Below are 23,885 nucleotides of genomic sequence, written 5' to 3' on the forward strand. Positions count from 1 at the left end.
ATATAACAGTCAATTCCATCCTGCCTGCAGGAAATGAAGGTTTTCTGCTTTGTGTGCCGAATCATTCAGCGCCAATTTTCTCACTGTTTGAAGTCCTAACTGTTTGTGGTCCTGGAATTCACCTCACATTAAGACTTTCATGGAGTTTGAGAAGCTGGATTGTCAGTCCCATGGAAGCAAGAGGATAGAGCCAAAAGGGGGGGAAAAAGAAAATGTAAAAAGCATAAAAATGAAAGAAAATCTTCTTTACTGAGATTTACTTCTCTTCTGCATAAAGTAGAAATCAAATCGCCTGGACCAGGTTTATTTTTTCACTCCAGAGGTGGGCTCAGAGTCATCGGCTAAATGTCACACAGCTGTTAAGTGGAGATAGAGCATGGAGAGTTCTCCAAGAAAGAAACACGACATTTCAGGAAGCTATTCATTTGAGTATACACTCTTCTAAAATGAAGGAATAACTTTTTCAGACCTAGATTTGAGTATTGGCATTTCTCATTGGGCTTTTGGGAAACTGCATTCAAAAAATATCAGAGAATGAGTGGATATCTGGGCTTTCAATCTTCCTTTGGACTTTGAGGAAAGATATTTAATTGATCATTGTCTAAAGTGAAAAGAAATCAACTCTTCTCAAAATATGTCAAACTGGAAAGCAAGACACCTAAGCAAGTGCCAAGGCACTTCTCAGAAATAGATAGCCAATAGGCCTTTCCTCATCTGTGTTATCTTGTTGTATCTATAAACTTCTAGCTTTGTTGGCCATAAGTATCTCTTGCGAGCTACAAGTTTGGGCCATGGCACTGCACACAAAGGGATGTTTACATTGGTGATTAGAAAAAATTAACAGAGCTTACTGTCCTGCCTCCATATGATGGGAAATAGCTCAACACACTGGTTTAAGACATCATCCCAACTGCAAATATCAAACTGAACCTTGTTTTAAATTTGGAACTTAATTAGCCAAAGAGGAGGTGGAATCTGGATTTTATTACTCTGATCAAGAATTTCAAGTATTTTTGAGGGGGACCTCAATCTCCATAGATCTTATGAAATCAGAATGTCTATGTTGGCACTCTAAGACTTAGGGCAGAGACATCTCTTGTTGCAAAGTATAGAATGGGGGAGGGGGCAGTCAAGGAAACTATACTTGAGGAGATTGCACCAGGGAAAGACGCTATTAGAAGCCAAGATTCAGATCCTCAGGGTAGACCAGCCTATGGTCACAACAAAAGACCTATCACCCAAAGTAGTGACACTGATGTTCACCACATCCACCACAGTCACCTTTCTGAAAGAGTATTATCAATATCTCACATTCTCTCTGTCCCATCCCACCTAGGGGGTGGTTTTACATGTATCCCTGGTGAATTCAATGCCAATACCCAAATGGAGTATGGTATAAATCATTTCTGCATGGTCATCTATCAGACTGCCAGGAGGAGAGATTTTCAGATGCCCAGAATGTTGTCACCAGCATAATTTAATTCAGGGAGCACCAAATGATCAAATTTTACAAGATGACATATTTCCCAGTAGCATCACTTTGACTGGCTCTCTTAGGCCAGGCCATCTCCGGATATCTCACCCCCAAGGAATGTAAGGCTCAAAAAGACAAAGCATCAAGGAATCCATTTGCTGGCTCCAAGCAGACTTTCACTGAAGCCAGTCCAATTAAAGCTATAGATGCAAGAATATAATGTGTACGGGCCTACACTTCCCCTCTGACGATGATACCAGTGATATTGAGCAACCCCAAAGCATTTTCTGGAGTCTATACTGACATCTTAAAAATGATACAAAAACTTGGAATTTCCCTTTAGAATGTAAGTGTTGGCCAAAAAAAATTTAATAACATAGAAAAGTTTGGTGTACCAGGGACCAAACACAAAGTGGCTATGGCACCAAGCCATGGGCTACAGGTGCCATTTCTTGCTGAAGGGCAAAGGCCATCAGGTATTCTAACTGGTTGTCTCCATCAGAGCTGACAGTAGCCATCCCAGAGGCATTTGAGGGCAGTTCTCTAGACCGTGGGCACGCGGGCTCATTCCACAAAGAACTATAGATGTTTCTTTGCGCTAGACTCTAGCAAAGCACAGGGAGGATCCCAAAGCTCAAGACTGCCCATTGCAGTAACCACACCTCGAATGAGCTAATACTGCTGCTGTTTGGTTTGAAAAAGAAGAGCAAGGACGCCACTCTGCATGACTGAAGGGAAAAGGACTTTGGTGAAGAGTCTACAACTTAAAACACTGCCCTCTTTCCAACTTCCTATCCCTTTGAAATAGCAGGTGAAGATACACATCTGTCGGTTTTTAAGTTCAGGTTACCAGTGGCCTGCGCGAGAAGTGGGCAGGCCTGTCTCCCTATCTTGGAGTAGTTTCTGCCAGCTTAGGGCATGTTGGTGGTGAATGGAGAAGCTTGCGAGCTGAGGAAGAAAGCCTGTGGAAGTCAGCCACAGGGCCCAGGCAGCAGCTGGAGGGCTGGCGTGCCTGGCTCCCCCCACCAACATCCCTCCAACCTAAAGATCATGGAGTCTTCCCTGTTTGCCTTCTATAATCAATGTCTTGCCCTTGGTAACTTTCCCAACTCCCCTTCTTTACCTGCTTCTCATCTTCTCTCTTATTTCTAATAATCAAGTGAAAAAAAAAAAACAAGTAGCATCAGAACAGACTCGTTTGGGTTTTTTTTTTTTTTTTGAGTGAGAAGGACCCTAAGGATATCTATTCTAACCTCTTAAATGCCTCTGATGAGAAATCTGATAGTCTGAGAGATTAGCAGACCTGGCTAAGGTCACCCAGGTAACCAAAAGCAAAGCCTGGAATTTCATTGACAGTCTCTTCACTCCACATCACCGTATACTCCCACCCAAGCTCCCATGTATCCTCTACCGTCCCGGCATGACTGACTCACTTCCACTTTTGAGTGGAGTCTCACGCAGCCCTGGAAGCTGGCTGTCAGCTCTCTTGTTGGTGTTGATTTCTGTAGTATTTAGCACCAAAAATATTTACACTAGTATGTTCCACAAAATAAGCATCACTAGAGAAGAATGGTAAGGTTCAATCTGAAGCCAGGAGGACCAAGCCTCCCATTGTCTCCAGTAGAAAGCCTTTCTCCAGGGATGATGTGTGCGTGATCTGCTGAGTGGAGGAACGTAAATCCCTCTTCTGTTAGCAAGAGAAGGCTTAGTGAGTCTCAAGATCCACTTTGGGGCTGGGGAATGTAATGAGAGGGCAGCATTTGGGACACATCCAAAGTCAAGAACAGGGAAGACACTTGGCCATGCCTCCCTAATCCAAGGGGTCTCCAACAGCAGGCCTCTGTCACTCAACCCAGGAGGGGATCAGATGAGGATGACATGGCAGGACAGTCAGCCTGGGTGACCCACCAGGAGCTTCCACCAAAGCTCACAAATTTGGTCTGTATCCAGCCTCTCCCTAAGAGCTGCTCTGGCATATGTTTTTTGTTTTTTGTTTTTTTAATGTGGATTGTGGCGTGGAGGGATGAGAACTGTGTGGATTGGGGTGGCCACACTGGCTGAAAGGATGTCATTTTTAAGACTCATTCAACCACATTAAGCTCTTTGAAAATAAACAGATAAATAGGCATTTGCCAGCACTTTCTGGTGTACAAAGAGGCTGGGGGTGGAGAACGAGACCAAATGAGCCCTTTGGGCTGAAAGTCACCTCAGACACTTCACACTGTAACGTGGAGGAGTATCTCATGGGACCCATGCATGCCCAGGTCCACGAGCCCCTGGGAGCAGCTGTCTCTGTCTCTCACTCCCCCCAAGCCCGACAAGGGCCACCCTGGCATTCCAGGGCGGTGACCCAATGCTGTGAGAATCGAAACATTTCAAACCCCGCAGGGGCCAGAGATTAACGGGCATCTCTCGTTTGACAGGAGCCTGAGACACAGGAAAGGAAGTCTCCATGGTTCTTCTCACCACAGGAGGAACAGTGTCCTCTGCTTGCCCCCCAGGGCCCTGGGGTGCTCCTTCAGTTCCCACAGTGTCCTACTCTCTGCCTCCCTCACCCTCCAAAAAGCTTTTTATTTTTTTACCTGATTGACATAAAATCGACATGTACCCTCCATACAGAGAGCATACATAACAAGGGAGGAAAAAGACCCATCCTCCCTCTCTACTCCTTCATGCTCGGCCACCCTTCATTCTTCCACTCTTAGGAGAGGCAGCTGCTCAGGGTGGATGTGACAAAGCCACATCCCCATACAGTACCAGGGCCTGTGCAATCTGACTTTGGTCTCCTTCAGGGCTCCTTGCTCCTGAAGGAACTAGCTTCTCCCATTAGGCCATGATGCCTTCACACCCTGAGTTGAAAACCTAGCCTGTTCCTCATTCCCAGCTGCCCAGGAGCTTCCAACCCTTTCCCATGACCCATGCTTCCCAGTCTATCAGCGACCATGAAGTTCTAGAAACACAGCCTATGAGATGGAAGCCACACAGGGTGTGTTTGGGGGAGACTATCTATTATGGAGTTTGTTTTGGCAGCAACAGGAGCCTTGGAGCTTCACGTCTAACCAGAAGACCCTTCTCCCTCAAGGCCCTCTGTCCATGAACAGCTTTCCTTTCATTACGCTGCTCAACATGAGACTGCGTACATAGCTCATCCTGCATTAACAGCCCCAGAATAGGCCCAGGGCCTCCACGCAGAAAGACAGGGGGGATAACTGCCAGGGGACAGCCAAGGGTTCCTCTGACGTGGTCAATCCACCTAGCTCTCCTCGAAAGTCCTCAGGGATGGGAACCCAGCACAATGCCAAACCCACATCAAACCCTGGTTCCCCTCCCACCCAGCTGAGCAGCCTCACTGATCCCGGACTCCCAACCAAGGCCAACAGTTCAAACACAGCTCTTTTCTATTTGAATAAAAACATTTGTTCGTAAAAAAAAAAAAAAAAAAAAAGCAAAACCACAAATAGAGGACTTAGTCCTAAACCCCATAGAGATGCCCACACTGAAGCTGACCGGGCCGCTCAAGCTGCTCCAGCCCCTCAGGCTGACAGGGCAGTGTGCCGGTCAGAGGCCCCCTGGAGGCCCCCAGGGGGCAAAGGCCAGTCTATTAGGTAGCTCTGTGCTTGGGGTGAGATGGACGGGCCAGTGAGCTGAGAGGGCCCTGTCCTCTCTCCGGCAGGAGGGCTCCGTGGGGGCCAGGCCATTGCCTTCCAGGGGCATTTCATTGTCACGTGTCAGGGAGGCCCAGGGATCTGCCCTTGTTACAGCCCTTGACAGCAGGGCTAGGACTGCAGCCCGGAAGCCTCCTTCTCTCTCGCTGGTCAGGGCTCCATCCTCATTAAGATGCCAAGCCTGTGGCTGTGGCCAGGCAGTGGACACCTCCCAGAGAGGCCCCGGCCCCTCCCCCACCCCCAGCCCACAAAAGCGATTTTTCAGCCCCTGAGTGTTCACAGCAAGCTCAAAGGCAGATGCATCAATCCTTCCAGGGGCCGGAAACGTGAGGAGAATGCCAAGGGGCCGGTGCAGGCACCAAATAGATTCTCCGCTGCCAGCTCCTGCCCACTCCACGGCCTTGCTCCCTGAAATAAGCACTGCCCCCCACTCTCACCAGACCTGGCTTCCTTCCCTGGCAGTGAGGTTTACCTGGGACTTGCAAGAGGCCCAGGAAGTGGGGGCTAAGGATCTAGGGTGGGCAGGATGAGAAACAGGATACAGAGGGGCACACCTTATAATGACCTACAAGGAACAAAGTCTCCTGCTATTGGAACCCTGCTGTGTCCACATCCACAAGCAACATGGGGAATATTCCCTACGCCCCCAAACTCCCCCAAAGGCCTGAATGTGGGAGGTGGGGCCAAGGAGTCTTTCCAGTGAGGAAAAGATGGAGGCAGTGCCTTGATAGGGAGGGTTCAAATTTCACTTTTTCTTCTGTGGTTAAGCCCAGAACGTTCAGTTCTTGAAGTTCAGAGAACAGATGACACATCTCTTTCAAACTGAGGAAGGAACTTGAGCATGGTTTACACCCAAGACGGATGTGGTCCATTGTCATCATGGTTTTGTGGTCTTGTTGGTTGTTCAGTGTTTAGTGGTAGGTGCCCTCATTGACTTCCAAAAGCATCAGGACTCTACTTTCTAGAATGGGCAAATTGGAGAATTGTCTTGAAGTGGAGGAAAGGGGAAGGCGTGGAGCAATACTCAGGGGAGACATGAGGGATTCCAGAGCCCCTGGGCCGATGTCACTTCCTGCTGCATCCTGAGTGCAGTGGATGAGGTCTGCCCATGCACCTGTGCAGCCCTCAGGAACGGAGGAGGGGTACCACACAGGTGCAGGGCATCACCTGCACAGCGGTGATTTGCACTCCAGCCCAGCACCTCCTGTCCCAGCATGAAGACGGTCTCTGCATCATCACGGTCTTCCGCCCCAGAAAAGCCGGAGCCAAAGAACCATGGGCTCCAGCTTCGGTCAAAGGGAACTTCCATTTGCGTTCATAACACTTAAGATTTTCTGAGTTGTTGTTACAGTCTTACGGTTTCTGTATCAGCAGTTTCTCTCTGTATTAGAGAATGTATCTCTCTGTGGATATAGATAGATAGATAGTTAGATATATATATAAATATATATATATATATATATATATTCGCCAAACTGCCTTACAGGTTTTTTTCTTTCATTTTTTTTCAGTGTTGTATATGTAGCAGGCACTTGAGTTTATGAAGATGTTTGCTTCAGTCAGGATGGAAGAAAGGAGTGTGAGGTGGACGAGGGGGGATGTGAGGCCAGGAGAGAGGAGGCAACAGAGTATGCATCCGTGACCACTAGCCACCGACCACTAGCCGAGGATGTCCAGGTAGATGGGGGCGGCTTTCCCCAAAGCATGGAGGACTTTGTAAATCTCCTTGATGTTCAGCCGCTGCTGGGGCTCCCTCTGCCAGCACCCCAGCATGACGTCGTACACCTCTTTAGGGCAGACTCGGGGCCGCTCCAGCACCCGGCCTTGGGTGATGCACTCGATGACCTGAAAAAAATGAGGAGAACAAGGACATTACAACCACAGACCCCGGGCCCTGTGGCTCACACTCAGCAGTAGGCAACGACTTTATGGAGGAGCTTCTGAGCGGAGCCGGGGTGTCCACCTGCACAGGCGGAAGGCTGGCTGGAGACAGCGCTGAGTCTCTCATTTGTCCCAGGCAGGGTGCTCTCTGGCCATGCTCACCACTGCCCTTTGCACCCCACCTCTTGAGCCAGGCCTTCACGGATTCCCACACACACCCCTCCCTATACTTGACTCTTCCTCTCTAGTCCTGTAACTTATCTGGATGCACTCATTGCTACTTGGCAGTGGGGATTGGCATCTGACCTGTCCCTCCCCTCTTATGAGCCTGGGTGACTTTGAAACCCCCTTGAAGGAACTCTACACCATCCGGTCTTTCCATGCCTCCCTTCCCTCCCACCCCCAGCCTCTATACATAGCACCACGCTTACATCTAACTCTAAGCTGCCATGCCATTCCCTTTCTCAGTGAGGCACCTCCTCCCTTGCTCTTTGCACTAACCCAAGCATTTGGCTTCCGTTAAAGTCCTTCACACCAGGACTACTGCTGGATTCACCACTGCCCAGGTGGTGACCAGCACAAGCCAGTGAACCTGACAGGGCCTCAACAGCCTCACCCAGAAGATGGGGATCAAATGCATGCCTACACTACCTCCTGAGTAGTCATAAGGTCCCAAGAAAGCCAAGAGCATAAAGCATGGCCCAACATACCACAGGGGAGGTGCTAAGGAGGAGTAGGAAGAAAACAGCGTATGGCTGGACCAGCTCCAGCTGGCCATGTAAGGACCAGGTCTGGAATTTGTGGTTCATTTCCAATTTCTCAAAAGCACTTCTTTGCTGACATCGAATATGTGACTTTTCAAGTTTTCATCTTCCTCATCTTGGATTGCTTTTTAACTCCTCTCTAACTCTATCACTGTCAAACCTTGGGCAACTTACCCCAAACTCCAGTTTCCTTGCTCGGAGATAGGTTGTAATGACAGACTACACAGAATCATCTCCAGTCGAATGCCTCTGGTAGCTCTGCCCTCACTAGACTGTGTTCAGCTGGGCAAGAGAAGTGCCTTTTATCTCCTTTATCTCTCCATGCTGCCCCCAACAGCGCCTTGTCTGGGACATTGTCTTATGTCACACTGACCCTAAGACAGCTTGTCAGACCTCCACTATGTCAGCACTTTCCTGGTCCTATTCACCCCAGGGTCGGCACCACCCCATGAGGCTCATTTCTGTGCCAGCCCGATAGGTCTCTAGCTGCTCATATGCTCCATTCTTATTAGAGCCCTGTTTCCACACTCCATTACCTTCACCTCCACGCAAAGGGACCCAGCTCAAACTGCAGCAGCTGTTAATGCTGCGATCAAAAGCGCTCGGTAGTGTCTCTTCCAGTGTGGGGCTTGCTGGGTTGTCAACTTCCATAAAGAAACCCATGATCAGTGGCTGCCAGTACCTGGCTGCCCTGAGGTGTGGAGTGGGACAGGTGGCTAGAACCAGAAAGCCCACCTTAAAGGCCAATGTCTCACCAAATTGTGTTAGAAATTATCAGAAACTCCATGTTGGCTATGAAAAGCTAGCTTAGTATCCAGGGCTGACCTTCTGCTGACACCAATAGTACCCTCAGCCCAGATCCCCTCTTTACTGGGGCCACCAAACTACAGGGAGGCTGTGTTCAGAATGTGTGTGCTTGTGTGCACCCATTTTTGTGCACGTGAGCGTGTATGTTTGCGTTTACCACCAATCACACACCCCAAGAAAACACCAACAACTTTTTAAAAAATACTGCAATAAGTGTGTTCTGATACATGCTTTTTTTTAAAAAAAAAAGTTCATTAAAATGTTTTGTCCTATTTTGGGAAATGTGGTCAAGACTCATTCAGCTTGTGATTGATGAGATATTACAGATTTAAAGAAATGCCTTCTTTTTAGTCTCTGAAACTCACTGCTTAGAGCCCAAGAAAGCAAAGATGAACACAGCTTCCACAAAGATATGTTCTCAAAATTCAGATAAAATTGCAATATTAAAAGGCCCTTGAATTCACGTTTTTGTATAAAACAAAAAACCATAAGAATAATCGCAATCTCTTATAGGTCTGCTAGGTTGGGAATCTGAGTCTGTTACTGTCTATTAACTATACTGTATTCTCCAGGGAACATGAGTCTGGTCCAGACATAAATGAGAACCATTCTGACTGGCTTTGGGGGCAAGAGTCCTGTGACCATGGCCCACGTTTTCTCCATGCCACAGATGCTCCCATCTGAGTCTCTGGCCAGTCATCTCCAGAACCCCAAGCAGTTCCCTTTCCTTTGCCCTAAATCTCAACAGGTATTCATGTGGAAAGTACTGAGCTATTAATACAGCTCAAGTGCTTAGAAGAGCATCTGGTACTAAATGTTAACTATTGTTAAAATTTGATGACTGGTGTTTTTATTATTATCACTATAAATCAAAATTATAAAAACATATAATGTGTTTATTATTATTATACTTACTATTATGAACTCTTTTATTCCTGGAAGTCCACACACAGCTCTATCAATAATGCGAAATTTGCTTTCCCAATCCACCAATCCTTCACATCCCTGGGCCTGGCAGGCCTAAAACCTCTGGGAATCCAGATAATTTGGGTGTTTCCACAAGATGGCACAATTGAAAAGCTCAGAGTTGTTCTTTGTTTTATTTTCTGTCTTAGTGAAACATTTGTGATTTTTAAGTGTAGCAGAACAAACAGAACCATGACTTGCATCTCAATTTAGACATCTGATTTCATGCTCTCTTGACAATTATACCACACTTCCTACAGCCTAATTTTTTTCCTAAGAAGCTCTCCCCTCTTGCTTATACCTATATTTGCCCTGCTAGCTCCAAATACCATCTAATGTTTTGTATACCATGTCTAAATCCTGGCCTGAGATGACTCCTATCAGCCTTCCCCAAAATCAAGCTTTCCATCTATCCCCTTCTGTACCTCTGTGTTTGAAAGCTGGAACCATGGCTGCTTTCCATAGGTGAAGATCTCCCAAAGGATCACCCCGAAGCTCCACACATCGCTTTCCGTAGTGAACTTCCGGTACATGATGCTTTCAGGGGGCATCCAACGGATGGGGAGCATGGTGTGTCCTCCCACCTAAAAGGGATCAAGACAGAGGCACACACAGAGTGACCAGATGGCCAGAATCGCTCATTACCTGTCTGTACTCTTCAAAAGTAGATGCACTCTTGATGCCTCTTTTTGTAAAAGAGCCACAATTTGAAGCAACTTGTGTCAGAGGCTCAGTGGAGGTACTGACATCCAAGATCTATAATAATGGAGGCAGCTAGAGTAGCAATTAGAGATAATCCCTAAGGGAAAGTAGGTTTCTTAGTATAAAGATCACAAGACGATTTAGGGTAGGAGAGGTTTTAGAATCCAGTACTATAGTGAACCTAACCTTCAAAGAAGGTCCAGAGGGAAGTCAGCAGAATCACTGAGGTATTTGCAGACATCAGGTTAAACTCCTTGGCCAAGGTGGTTAAAGCACAGTATTATCCAAGTGCATCTATGTAGAACTATGATGTTACCTTCTGACTATCCTAAATTTCTCACTGTAACTTATGTCTCAGTGTTTCAAGTGAAGGGGACAGGTTAGTCTCAAATGTAGGGAAGACCACATGCTAATAAGAAATTGAGTGGACCAAAAGAGAATTTATGACAGTTCTTAGTAATATCTCAAAGGCCAGTGAGAAAAGTCTCTTTTAAAATAGCCTAAGGGGACCTATCTGTAGGTCTACAGATCTGACAGTCAAGGACAAGAGGAAGTGGTTGACATTCAGGATACCCTTTCCTGAGAAAACATTAGGGAAATCCTGACTGGCCCAGCAAGCTAGAGGTATTAGCATAAGTGGAAGACAACTCACAGCATGTTTTAAAACTCAGGAACTCACTGCATCATTAGTAAACAGAACATCAGAAGTGGGAACTTTTGGCTAATAAAGAGAATTTGCTGTTAGAAAAGTGCTTGCCATTGATAGAGCTCTCTACAATTGTCCTGATGAACTAACTATTAATTAGAAGTTCTCTCTGGTGGGTCAGGTGGAGGGATGATAATAATGAACACTTAAAAAAGAATGACTTATTGGAAAATGGGCAATATTATTTCTAAAAAGGAAAATGATGCTTGCCTTATCCACTTGAAATATTTTAGAAGATAAATGATGATAAGGATGTGGAGAAACTGTTTTCAACCTGAGATTTTATAATCAAGACAGCTCTGTGTCATGTGTAAAGACAAATGGAGGGGTTTCTTTCAGATAAGCAAAGACTCAGAAAGTATACCACTCACAGCTCTTCAGAAAATAAAGGAGCAAAAACTAATTCAGGATTACTCCAGAAAAACAGAAAAAAAGAACCTAAAATAGACAATGACTTGGAACATAACAAATAATGTAGAGCATATAAGTCACAAAAATGCAGTTTAAATCTAAATAGTGGTTGCTAATTTGGTAGTAAAATGTAATACCATTACTAATAAAGTCTTCCTGTAAAATAGAGACATAAAGTAAATAATAATACTAATAATGCTAAGAGTACTACCCCTGCTATTATTAACACTACTTATCTGGAATGAAACCTTCAGATAATTTCAACCATAAGTGCATAGAAGAGTAGGAAGAGAAATCATTAAATGCCTGGCAAAGGCTTTGTCTTTTAGGGACAGGAAGGGAGTTTACAGACAGTCATCAATTGTTGATTACAACAGTTTCAATTTTAATTTGCTTACTAAAATCTTTAAGTGCCTCCTAGAAGAATAGAAACAATACATATAGCTTCCAAACCAGTATTTAGAAAAGAGAACCAAAAATCTCTAGCCAATGCCAAAAAGATGACAAAGAAGAGGAATGGGATAATGGTGTTGAAGGTACAATATGAAAAAGAAGTTCAAATAATATTTTTGTATATAATTTATATCTTTTACACAAAGAAAATAATATCTTTATATATAACATCTTTGTAATAATTTGTATGTAGCATAGATTCTTATACAAATGGATTATACTGCTTCTTAAATAAAAGAAAATTTGTTAAAAAAATCAAGATGTAGGGGAACCCTGGGTGGCTCAGCGGTTTAGTGCCTGCCTTTGGCCCAGGGCGTGATCCTGGAGTCTCAGGATCGAGTCCCACACCAGGCTCCCTGTATGAAGCCTGCTTCTCCCTCTGCCTGTGTCTCTGCCTCTCTCTTTCTCTCTCTCTCTCTGTGTCTCTTATGAATAAATAAATAAAATCTTAAAAAAAAATCAAGATGTATGTTGTTTAGAAAAGACATGTAGACAAAAGGAACAGAAAATATTCAAAATGAAAGAAGGCATAAATACAACAATAAAGGGGAAAATGAATATGTATTTTGATATATACAATATATAATTAAATGTATAATATTGAATATATAAAACATTGAAAATTAAATACATGTGGAAAAAATCAGAATGCCAAGAATTAAAAGGAGAAAAAATAATTTACACCATATTTCAAGATGGCAAAATTCACCATTATGATAGTGATAAATTATTAGGCTCCAAGTAACATAGCAATAAAAATATACGAAGAATAAAAATAGGGTATAAACCAAAGGAAACTGACAAAACCACCATTATAATGAAAAATCAAAAATCAAAACACTTCTTTCACATATCAAGAAGACAAGATAAATGAAGATATATATGTATATATATATAAAAGATTTTATTTATTTATGAGAGACACAGAGAGAGAGAGAGAGAGGCAGAGACACAGGCAGAGGGAGAAGCAGGCTCCATGCAGGGAGCCTGACATGGGATTCGATCCCAGGTCTCCAGGATCAGGCCCTGGGCTGAAGGCGGCGCTGAACCGCTGAGCCACTGGGGCTGCCCATATTTTAAAGATACAGATAATAAGTTTTAATTAATAGATATGAGTATTGTGATTGTGTGTCTTTCAACCTCCCTAAAAAGTTGAATATTATTTCCAATTATATGAAACAATTTATAAAACCAATGACATATTATACCTCAAATGAAAGCTTAAATCCAAAAGAAAAAACACAGTAAACATAAAATAAAAATGAAAAACATTTTCTGTGCCCAATAGAAATTCATAATAAAAGAATAATTTTTTAAAAATTTCTCTTTGGGCAATTAAAAAACTTGATAAAAGAAAAATTGAAAATTAAATGTAAAAATTATTATGATAATTAAATTTGTATTCTTCGAAGTATATGAAATATAGCTAAAGTAATTTTTTAAATTATAACATGTAAGCACTTATTTTTAAAATAGTTAATAAACTAAAATGTGATTCAACAAAAAAGGTAGTAAAGACCTACATGACAATAGAAAGAAAGAGGAAATAAATGATAAAGATAAAATGAGGAATTGATATAAAAGAAAACAATGCAAAACAACCAAAAGGGAAAAAATTTTAAAAGGAGACCATATCTACACAATTAATTGGTAGTTCTTTAAAAGTAATATAACCCGGGATCCCTGGGTGGCGCAGTGGTTTAGCGCCTGCCTTTGGCCGGGGGCACAATCCTGGAGACCCGGAATCGAATCCCAGGTCGGACTCCCGGTGCATGGAGCCTGCTTCTCCCTCTCTCTCTCTCTCTCTCTCTCTCTCTCTCTCTCTCTGTGACTATCATAAATAAATAAAAATTAAAAAAAGTAATATAACCCTTTGACAAGGTTAATAAGACACTTAGAGAAGACAAGTGAAAAATGTTAAAAATATTATGACAAGAAATTTAGAAATAGAGATGCCATAATTGATTTAGTAGAAAAAAATTTTAAAAAGAGAAGTAGAAAATTCAAACACACACAAAAATTTCAATTGTAGTAAAAATTCTGTATGTTAAAAAAGTACAAGGCCAGATGATTGGGGGGGGGGTAAGTTTCCCTTAAATTTTTTATCCTATTTATACTTTTCCAAAACAAAAAATAAAAAAAGAAACTTTCCCAACTGACTTTATGTGACTTGAGTATTTCTGATGATAAAATCAGTCAAACATAGCATATAGCCTTAAATACATGAGTATAGTTATAGATATTTTATCTATATATGCATAAAATTATGTTATGAATAGAGCCTCCAAATATGAATAAAATATAATTATATTGAATCAGCAAAGTATTACAAGAATTCCATATTATAACTCAGTAAGATTTATAATAGAAATGCAAGAATGCCTTGGCCTTAAGAAATCTACTGTTTAACTCACTAAATTAAAAGATAAAAGAAGAAAATCCATCGTTTCAAAAGATGCCAAAAATTTCCATAATATTTTCCTGATTAAATGCCCAAATTCATTAGTAATAGAAGGTAACTTCCTTTATTTAACACACTGAATATTATATGTGCTGATAAAACTTTAGAAGCATAGAAAAGTATCTTCTATCACTGATTTAACACAATATTGTTGAGGTGGTCCTAGCCAATTCAATAAAACAAAGGTAAAACGTAGGTAGAAACATTAAAAAGGAAAAGTAAAAAACCATTGCATGCATATATTTAAGACTTATTCAGGGTATTTAACTAAAATTAGCAATTAGAATCATTATATGATTTAGTAAGCCACCCAGATATAAAATGAGCCTACAAAGATCAAACTATCCTCATACACCAGTAGTAGCAAACTCAGTGGAAAATAAAATTGTTTGTATAACAGCAACAAAACATTTCAATTCCTAGGCATAAACCTTAGCAGAAAATGCACAAGGTCTATCTAAAGAAAAGTATTGAAAAACATAAAAGATCTTCATATATGGAAAGAAATGTCATTTCCTTGAATAGGAAGACTTGATGTCATAAATCTCTCATTCCTCCCTCAAATTAGTCTGCAAATTCAACACAATCTAAATGAAAACCCCAATGGAATGATGTATGGAAATTGACAGGATGGTACCAAAATTTGTCTAGAAGAATAAATACTTGATAAAAACGAAGATATATTTGAAATAGAACAACGGGAGATTTTTCGGATTGCAAAACATATTACCAAACTACAGGAATGAACACAGTGTGTTATTGGCATAGATATAGACAAATTTCATTAATCAATGGAACAAAATAGAGTCCAGAGGCAGACCCATGTATAATATTGTAATTTAATATATGAAATGATGGGTTAGTAATCAAAGTGTTGGGACAATGAACTATTCATTTGAAAAGTACACTTAGATACCTACCTCACACCATATACAAAAATCATTTCCAGATGGATTAAAGAGCTAAACATAAAAACAAAACAATAATAATATTAGAAGAAAACTTAAGAAAAGTATCTGTATAACTCAGGAGAAGAAGGCCTTCCTAAATAAGACACATGTTCCAGAAGCCATAAAGGATAGGATTTAGCAATACAATTTGTAAAAACCAAACACTTTTTGCATGTACAAAATATAAAATAAGTATAGCTAAAAGACAAATGACAGAGGGAATATATGCAATATATGTACCAAAGAATTAAAATCCATATATTATAAAGTGTTCCTTTAAATTAGTTTTAAAAAAGTAACCCAACCAAAAAAAAAAAAATTAGTCCAGGATAAGAGCAGATGATCCACAAAAGGGCTACAAATGAGCACAAACAGATGAAGGAATGCCAATTAAAACAACAGAGACACATTGTTGAACATTATCGAGGGAAAATTGAAAAGATTGATACTATCTAATGCTTGAAAAGGTAAGAGGATAGAGTCAATCTAGATGTCACTGCTAAGACAGGTGGAGCCTTATCTGCAGGCAGCTTGGCAGAGTCTGTCCACACTAAAGGTGTTGAGTGCCTTTTAACTTAGTAATTTTACTTCTAGGAGTGAAAATTAGAAAATATTTTCTCCTATAAGCAAAAATAACTAGTTGAAGGGCATGTTTATTTCATTGTTTTTAAGGGCAACAATTTGTCTGTCATTATACATATATTTGTAGTGGAGTGGTTAAAAGGAATATAGTAGAGTATGTGTAATGATATGTAAATAGGTCTAGGATACATTAAATGAAAACAGGGAATATATGCAATATATGTAACAAAGAATTAAAATCCATAATATAAAGTGTTCCTTTAAATTAGTTTTAAAAAAGCAAAAGTGATATGTAATAGGTCTAGGATACATTAAATGAAAACACAAGACATTAAAAATATATATATTAAGCATTCCTATTCATGTAAAAATGTATATACATAAGCAAGTATATTAAAAGGAAATAACTCATAAGTCTGTAAATGCATAGAAAAAGATCCAGAAACAGAGCCATTAAACTAATGTTTCCTCTAGAGAAGGAAGTGAGAGTTAGCACTAATCAAAGAGAAAAATCTCACTTTTTACTATTTGTATTTCTATGCTGTTTATAATCTCATCATGATCATGTATCACATTTGAAATGTTTAAAAACTATAAAAGGAAAAAGTAAACTGGTGGGCCTAATTTATGTAAGTTCTGCATCAAAAGGTGATGTTTTGTAAAGAAAAATTATGTTTGTGATAGAATTTTGTAGAATAGCTTATTTGACCTGGTTTCTTGGTGAAAAAAAATTAAAAACCAGGAACACAGAATCATTCTTCTTGATGAAAAATTTTAAGTCATGGATTCCTCCAAACTGATGCTAGTGTTTGCTTTATTTAATGATTTTATACACAATCCAAAAGAGATGTTCCAGACTGAAATCTCCAAATTTATAGAGAGGGAGTAATTCAAGTGTGTTGGTATAACCTTTGATGGTCCTAAGTGTTTGGGAATAAAAGTATTAGAAGGGTATTAACTGGCTGCAGGGATCCCACTAAGAAAAATTTTAGCAAGATTTTCACCACCAAGGCGGGTGAAATTTATCAGCCATTCCTCTGGAAGGGAACTAAAATATTTCAAGAGGCTAGTAACAAAATACAAAGAGAGTCAGAAGCCCTGGATTGTGATGTGACCTTAGACAATCACTCAACCTCTTTGAGTTTCAATTTTCTCACCTGCAACACAGGAATCACGCAATGCCCCTGCTTAAGTAAGATGAGGTATGTAAAATCCCACTGAGTATCGTTAAATGCAAAAGTATATACATAAAGTACAATGACTATTCCCTGTGTGTATGACCTACATGTTCACGGGCAGCATAACAAACCAAATTTCTTGGTTTCTATATTCCCCATCAAGACCCACCTAGCCTACACAAATTTTCCTCCAGGAAAAAAATTACATCCTTCTCCCACCTTGGAGAGATCTAGTCTGAGAAAGGTAGTGGTTAAGGCCTTCACTAGCAAAAAATATTGACAAATAGTCCCTTGGGAAAACCTAACCAGGTAAGCAATGGGCTGACATAATAATCTTCCTAAGAATAATACCAATTAATTTACACTGAGTACCAGCCACACCCCTCATGTAATTCCATCCTATATAATAGGATTCCCTATTATCCCCATTGCACAGATGAAAATAAGGTAACTTTCTGAGGCACTACCTGAGAAATACTAGCTGATGATCCAAATTCTCAAGTTACATTAAAAAATGTGAAGGCTGAGCTTAGAAACAGGAAACATATAGGAATAAGGCAAAGATTCCAAAAAATTATTCTGGAAAGAAAATAAGTACCTAGAGATCCTTGGATTACACTACCTTGGAGGATACCTTCCACCACCTGTATTATCATGGATCTCCATATTGTCAGCATGATCATCCACTATAACGTCCTCTTTCACCTAAGGCCGTACCAGGAACTGATGATTACTGCCCAGACCCACTATTTCATTAGTGGCAACAAAAGGGTGGCATTCAAATTCTAGCATGCCCTCTGCATGTACTAGCTGGAAATCTATAAGTAAAAAAGTTCCTCATTAACTATTTGGTTATACTGAAAACACTTCTATAGGAAATGCTTGATTCTCTCCCTTTATTCGTGAGTGCTCAGAATAATGAATTCGTTCTCTAGCATTCTCCGAAGATGACCAAGAAGAGGTTTGGTTTGGTTATGAGAAGCATTATTGACTCCTATATGGACGTATTTATGTGTGTGTGTGTGTGTGTGTGGTGGGGAGATGTAGCCAGGTATGTCTTTTAACACATTGAAGTGTTTCAATTTATTGTAATTGCTCTTGTCGATGCTTACTGTTCCATGTTTGGCCAGGGGCAGCCCTTAAAGTTGGTGCCTCTCACGTATTCCCAGTAGTCTTTGATAGCATCCTTGCTTCTGACATGAAAAAATATTATAGGCTCATCTCGTACATTTGTTGCTCCCACCCTTTCTGGGGCCCTGGGCAGGTATTTCTCTAAAGAGCCCTGGATCCTTTGGGTGGACAATGGAATTTAGACACTACACTATGACAGTCGTGTTCATTGCTATTGAGTTGGTCATTATTTCTAGGTGTTTATAATAGAAGTAGCCAGGAAAAACTTTTCTCTTAAAAGAAAATACATCATGAGTTCATATTGATTTTTCCAACTCAAATTTAGGATAAAAGAGCTTTTACTTAACTTCTTTGATTTTATATCAGTATTTTTTCTTATGCTGAAAATCTTGATTCCTATATTAGTAATATCACTATTTGCTTTATACGTTTATAAAATACATATAATATACTTAATACACAGCTAGGCTTATGTGTTTCATGTTGCTTTTTATTTTTAAGAACTGGTTTGATTCTACAAATTTAAATGTGAAAACTGTCCCATAGTTTTAAAGTCAAAAACAAAAACAAAAAAAGTACACGAAATCCAAGTCTGATACCATCTAGGTCTACTCTTCCCACTCTGATTTCCTCCTTCCTTATAGATAACCATTTTTTTTTTTAAATTTGACTTTAGTTTATTTTTCTATTGCTTTTAACATAAGAAAATACAGATTATATTCATTTTCTTCATTCTCTCAGATAAAAAGTAACATACCATACCTGTTGTGTACTTTGCATTTTCTTGCCTTTCATAGCTAAACAGGACTCCACTGAGCATGATCATAACCATGGTTGATCCAGCCAGACTCCCATTGATAAGACTTGGGTGTTTCCACCCTTTTGTTATTGTCAGTAGGGAAGATGCCCTTCTTACATATAACTCAGGTGATTCTTCACCCCATAAAGAATAAGAGTCTAGAATTCCCATTGAGTGTAACAGGCAGAAACAGACTGCAGTGCCCGCTGAAATGGTTCCAATATGGAATCCATGTAACTTTGGAGACACATGAAGTTTTTCCAATGGGCACCCAGGTAAGGATAGCTTTGAAGATTTCACGAATCCTAAACTCCGATTATGGATTTTTTTTTTCTTACATTGACTGAGCACCCGCTGTGGCCCAGCAACCCCCTCTCCCAATTGTGCCTGTGCACACATGCGCGCGCGCACACACACCCACACACACACCTGCCACTCTCAATAGTTTCCAATTCTTTTCAAACAGTTGAAGGGGAGAGACCTAAAAGAATGATCAGCTAAGAGGAGATTGAAAAGAAATTTTCATAAGAGGCTAGTATGAGATCTTAGGCAAATAGCCAGACAATAGTTCAAAGAATTGAGTCATATTGTGATACCAAAACTCCTGCCTTCTCATCTATTTATTTAGTGTAAATAACATTTCTCAGTTCTTATATTTAATATAAATAAAAAACAGGAATAGAATTGATTCTGAACTTTCCTTACTTTAGCAATAAATGATATTCATTATGGACTAATGGAAAAATATAAAAGATGAATTTCCAAAAATATCATACTCCTTATCTTTCATATTCATTGAAGTTGCGATAAATATGCATTATTTTTATCTGCTGTCTACTTCTGTGTATTGCTAATAATTGTAATGATAACTCAATCCCAAAACTCTTACCATCTAGAAACTAATGGTTATCAGACATTAAAAATTAAATTTAAATCTTCATATGTATTTTTGTCACACTAAATTATGACAGAGAGCCCAATAAAAGGCTTTCAAGCATAAAAATATAATACATAGGGATAAAATTTGGTAGGGTAACTGGAATGAAAACATAAATTTAGGAAGAAAAAGGAGGCATGTAAAACTGACTGTTTAAGCACTTGTTCATGTGTTTAATAGATGATGTATCAAATTGCTCTGGTATTTAAAGTTCATTAGATACATTACAGGAGTGATATATTTTTTAATGCCAATATTTACAGTATCCTGGAAATGACATCATTTGCAACTCTTTAAAATTACATTGAAGATTTTATATAGCAACTTAAAAACGTGCAGGTGGCATGAATAGGTGACTTTTCAAAGTTCTTTTAGTAGCGTCAAGGTTTAAAGACCACAGGTCCAGGGACTGTGCCCCTGGTGGTGTGAAATTTGGAGTCTTGTCTCTCTGTCTCAGTTCTATGTTCCTCAAGGCAGTATCCCATCCATCCCCGTCAGCAGTATAAGGGGAGGGGATGCAAAAGGTGGAAAGCAAGAGAAGCAGCCTCACCTCTAGCCAGAGGTGCCTACCTAAAATCCCCAAATGCCACTTCACTAAGTCTTTAGCCCTTGTTCCCTACCCTGCCCTGTGGACCAAGAGTAAATGGGGACTGAATGGGTAGAAGCTGAAGGAAGATCTCAGGCCCTAGTTCCCATGGAGGCAGGATGCCCAGCTGCACAGAGTTCTTCCTGGGGTGGGGTGCAGGTCCCACCGCCCACCTCCCCACAGCCGCCTCTCTCCTCCTGTGTCTCTTGAACAAGGTACTATCTTGCTCTTTTCCACAGAGAGACACTCATTCCCCTGCAGGCACAGGGATCCCACTGCTCTGGGTTAAAGAGGAACTCTGAGCTCTAGAAGGCCTTGGGGTCTCTGCATCTAATTACACAGAAAAGGAAGCAGCTGGTGGGTTGCAAAGACCACACTTCTCCTAGAAGTTCAAAACAGCTATGCTCATGCAACTCTGACAAGGTATAAAGGAGACAAAGTGACCCATATATTCCAGATAAAGAAACCACAGCCCAGCAAAGGTGAGCAAACATAGATTCACAGGGCATGGTATTTCTGGAACGAACAGAAGGATTCAAGCTACCTCCATAATCACTAACCTGTACAGGCCAAGTCCAAATCCATTAAAGTCTGTGAGAAGGGCAGTAGCTTTCTGAAGAGTTGTAAAAGCTTCGCAATGCACGTTAACAGCCAAATAGCTTAATCATAAAGATCACTATTTATCGTAGATGTCATTTTTTAATTTATTCGATTTTAGTCTTTCTTGATTGCATGTCTTAGCACATAGAAGAATCTCCATGTGCATTAAGAAAAAAGAAAAAAGCTTAACATGTGCTTTCTCCAACCCCTGGAAATTCTCCTGGTTTCCCTCATGCCTCAGTGGCTCTGCCTCTTACCCTATGCTCTGCATGTCCGAGAGAATCTTCAGCCAAGGCTGGTAGTCACCTTGGACATGCCCTCAGCAGCAGCCCAGCAGCCACTACTACAATCTTAAGAATCATTGCCACTCTTGTTTAGGGTTTTCACACACATAGGCTGCACATGAGGATTAGCTACATCTAGCACACAAATACATACACCCATCTATCCTGAAGGAGAATGAACATATGTGCATGCCATTGTGCATGCAGGCAGGTACAATCATAAATATAAACACAGGCCTGCCAACCATGCCCTGATCACATGACGTTGGTGAAATCTCCCTTGGACACCTCCTGAAATAAATGACCTAAATGTAGGAGGAAAGGCACAAAGTCCTGCTCGAATGTATCCTGTCTCCAAGACAGCAAAAATAAGTGGTTTCACTCTAAATCAGTTGATTTACTCTGTTGATAGTTTCAAAACTTCAGAATGGCATGACTGTCCTTTCAGGAATTAACCCTTCTCACTGTCTGCTCCCCCAGCCTAATAGCTGTGCTCTCCTAATAGCTCCTCCCCTACACATGAGGGAGGCTGACAAATGGCAGTCTGTCCTTCCAGATTGTCCCCTCTTCTATCTACCCTCCTCCTGTCCCTGATCCCCTCTCCCTTCATTTTTGCCACTTGGCTATTTTGAATTACAGACACTGTATCTGCAACCAGCCTTTCACCTCTTTGCCCAGCCCCACTGGCCCACTCCCCAGGCATGTCACTTTGGTGTGAGAGTCTATATTCCTTCCAGGTGCTCTTTGGGAGACCAGAGCTATCCCGTAACTGCACCCACTCCACCTCGCCAAATCCAAAACTCATCAGAATCCATGGCTCCAAAGGAGAGATTCAATGTTGAAGTTGTAGCTCAGGAACATACAAAGTCTGGAAAGGCCCTGGAAATTACCTAGCCTGCCTCCAGGCATGAAAAGCTTGCCTGGAAGAGAGACAGTGACTTGCCCAAGGTCACTAAGAATAGTAAATGAAATGAAAGTCCCATGGAGTCTTGTTCTGGTTTTCAATGTAAATGTATTCCTGGAGAAAAGCATATATACATACAGGTATACAAATCAAAAATATATGGACTGAGACTTGAGAAGATTACATTTCAGTTCTATAGCTTCTTTCTTTCCACCCTGTTGTGTTTAGACTTTGGGTCACCCAGTAGAACTCTGTTTCCCCCAGTGGTGTGGGTAATGCCTTAGAGATGTATTGGTTTGAATATTCATCTGAATTAAATCTACAATATGCATGTGCACAGTTACAGATGCATGTCTGTCCGTGACTTTACCCCAGGTATAGAAATTCCATGGATGAAACACTTAACGTGAGACACTGAGATTTTCTATAGTGATGTCAGACTTCTGACTTCATAAGGCAGGATTTTTGCCTTCTTTTTAACCACCCCCCTCTTCCTGATATAGCAGGGCATAATAGTATATGTCTTGTAGACACAAAGTGAAGACCTCAGCCCCAGGTCTATGAGGTAGTTGGGATTTCTGGAGGGAAGATGCAGAGGAAGCTTACAAAGACATCATTATAGCATGGCTCCCTCTGAGCAGGGCTTTGTGACAGTTTATGCAAAAGGCATCCATTTAGCAGAATCTCAGTGGAATGGCTGTTTCAGACTGAGCCTCTAGCCCCAGGATTAGGAAAAACCCTTGGAGTCTTCCAAAAATACAAGGAGTTTAAGAGCCAAGCTGTTTAGCAGTGTGAGCCTAGAGGATAAATAGGCCCATTGTGATTCTCCCCAACTCTCTTACCTAGAACTACATCTGCCAGAAGCAAGTTCTCAGATGGAAGCCCCAGGAACACATACCTTCTATAACTTCCCTTTTTGTTTTCCCCTTTCTAAATCCTGTCTAAATGCTGGCACTCATTCAGAGACCTTACTGTCCTTTATTGCCCTCAAGCAATGTGTGTGTGTGTGTGTATATATATATATATATAAAGCAGACAGTGCAAGTCCAAAGATGTAGGTTGAAAAATAACTTGGCCTTATTTTCTTTTACAAATGCCTACATGTGGAGCCTCCTGGCTGCACTCAAATCTTCCAGTGGAAACAAACCATAGTGATGTTGTTAAAAGGGCTCAATGCACTGAACAAAGCTGGAGGTCTCACTTCAGCTCAGATCCATGGATCACACTGGATCTAGACTGATCCATCCAAACCCCAAGTGCTTGCTAAACATTAATAGGTCAAGGAAAATAAAAGAATAAAGCCTTCTTGTGATAAATCTAGATTTTTAATGTACCCTGTTCAGCTCTGGCTGTACTACCAAGGTTTTGATTTAGACTTACAGTTATTTAGCAAACATAAGAAAATCTCTTTCACACGAGATGGGCTTTGCTCAATATTTAATGCCAAAAAAATCTAAAAATATGATAACTGATATCAAAAATATGTGTACAGGATAAGGAAACAGACAATCTGAAGGAACAAAGGGGGTAGTGTATAACCTAGCCAATGCCTTTCACTAGCTAAGCAACTTTAGGGAACTTATTTAACCTCTGGAAGACTCTGATGTGTCAAATAATAAACCACATAGAATGTGTTCGGAAATT

The 23,885-nt window shown here is 40.9% G+C and overlaps 1 protein-coding gene across 3 annotated transcripts in view; it reads right to left on the reverse strand.

The window, feature by feature from the left end:
* Positions 1 to 230: 230 nt before the first annotated feature.
* The window catches only part of NTRK3 (neurotrophic receptor tyrosine kinase 3), a 382,091-nt gene continuing 358,436 nt past the window's right edge, over positions 231 to 23,885 (reverse strand). For 2 of the 3 annotated variants that reach the window (XM_041751778.1, XM_041751780.1), the window contains 3 exons: positions 15,211 to 15,252; positions 9,983 to 10,141; positions 231 to 6,984 (listed from right to left, as the gene is read on the reverse strand). In XM_041751778.1, the coding sequence (XP_041607712.1) occupies positions 6,799 to 6,984; positions 9,983 to 10,141; positions 15,211 to 15,252 (387 nt within the window). In that variant the 3' untranslated portion in view covers positions 231 to 6,798. The remainder of the gene's footprint in view (positions 6,985 to 9,982; positions 10,142 to 15,210; positions 15,253 to 23,885) is intronic. The other variant, XM_041751779.1, reaches the window with a different exon arrangement.

The sequence above is a fragment of the Vulpes lagopus genome, chromosome 4 (assembly GCF_018345385.1).
Source record: "Vulpes lagopus strain Blue_001 chromosome 4, ASM1834538v1, whole genome shotgun sequence".
Lineage (NCBI taxonomy): Eukaryota > Metazoa > Chordata > Mammalia > Carnivora > Canidae > Vulpes > Vulpes lagopus.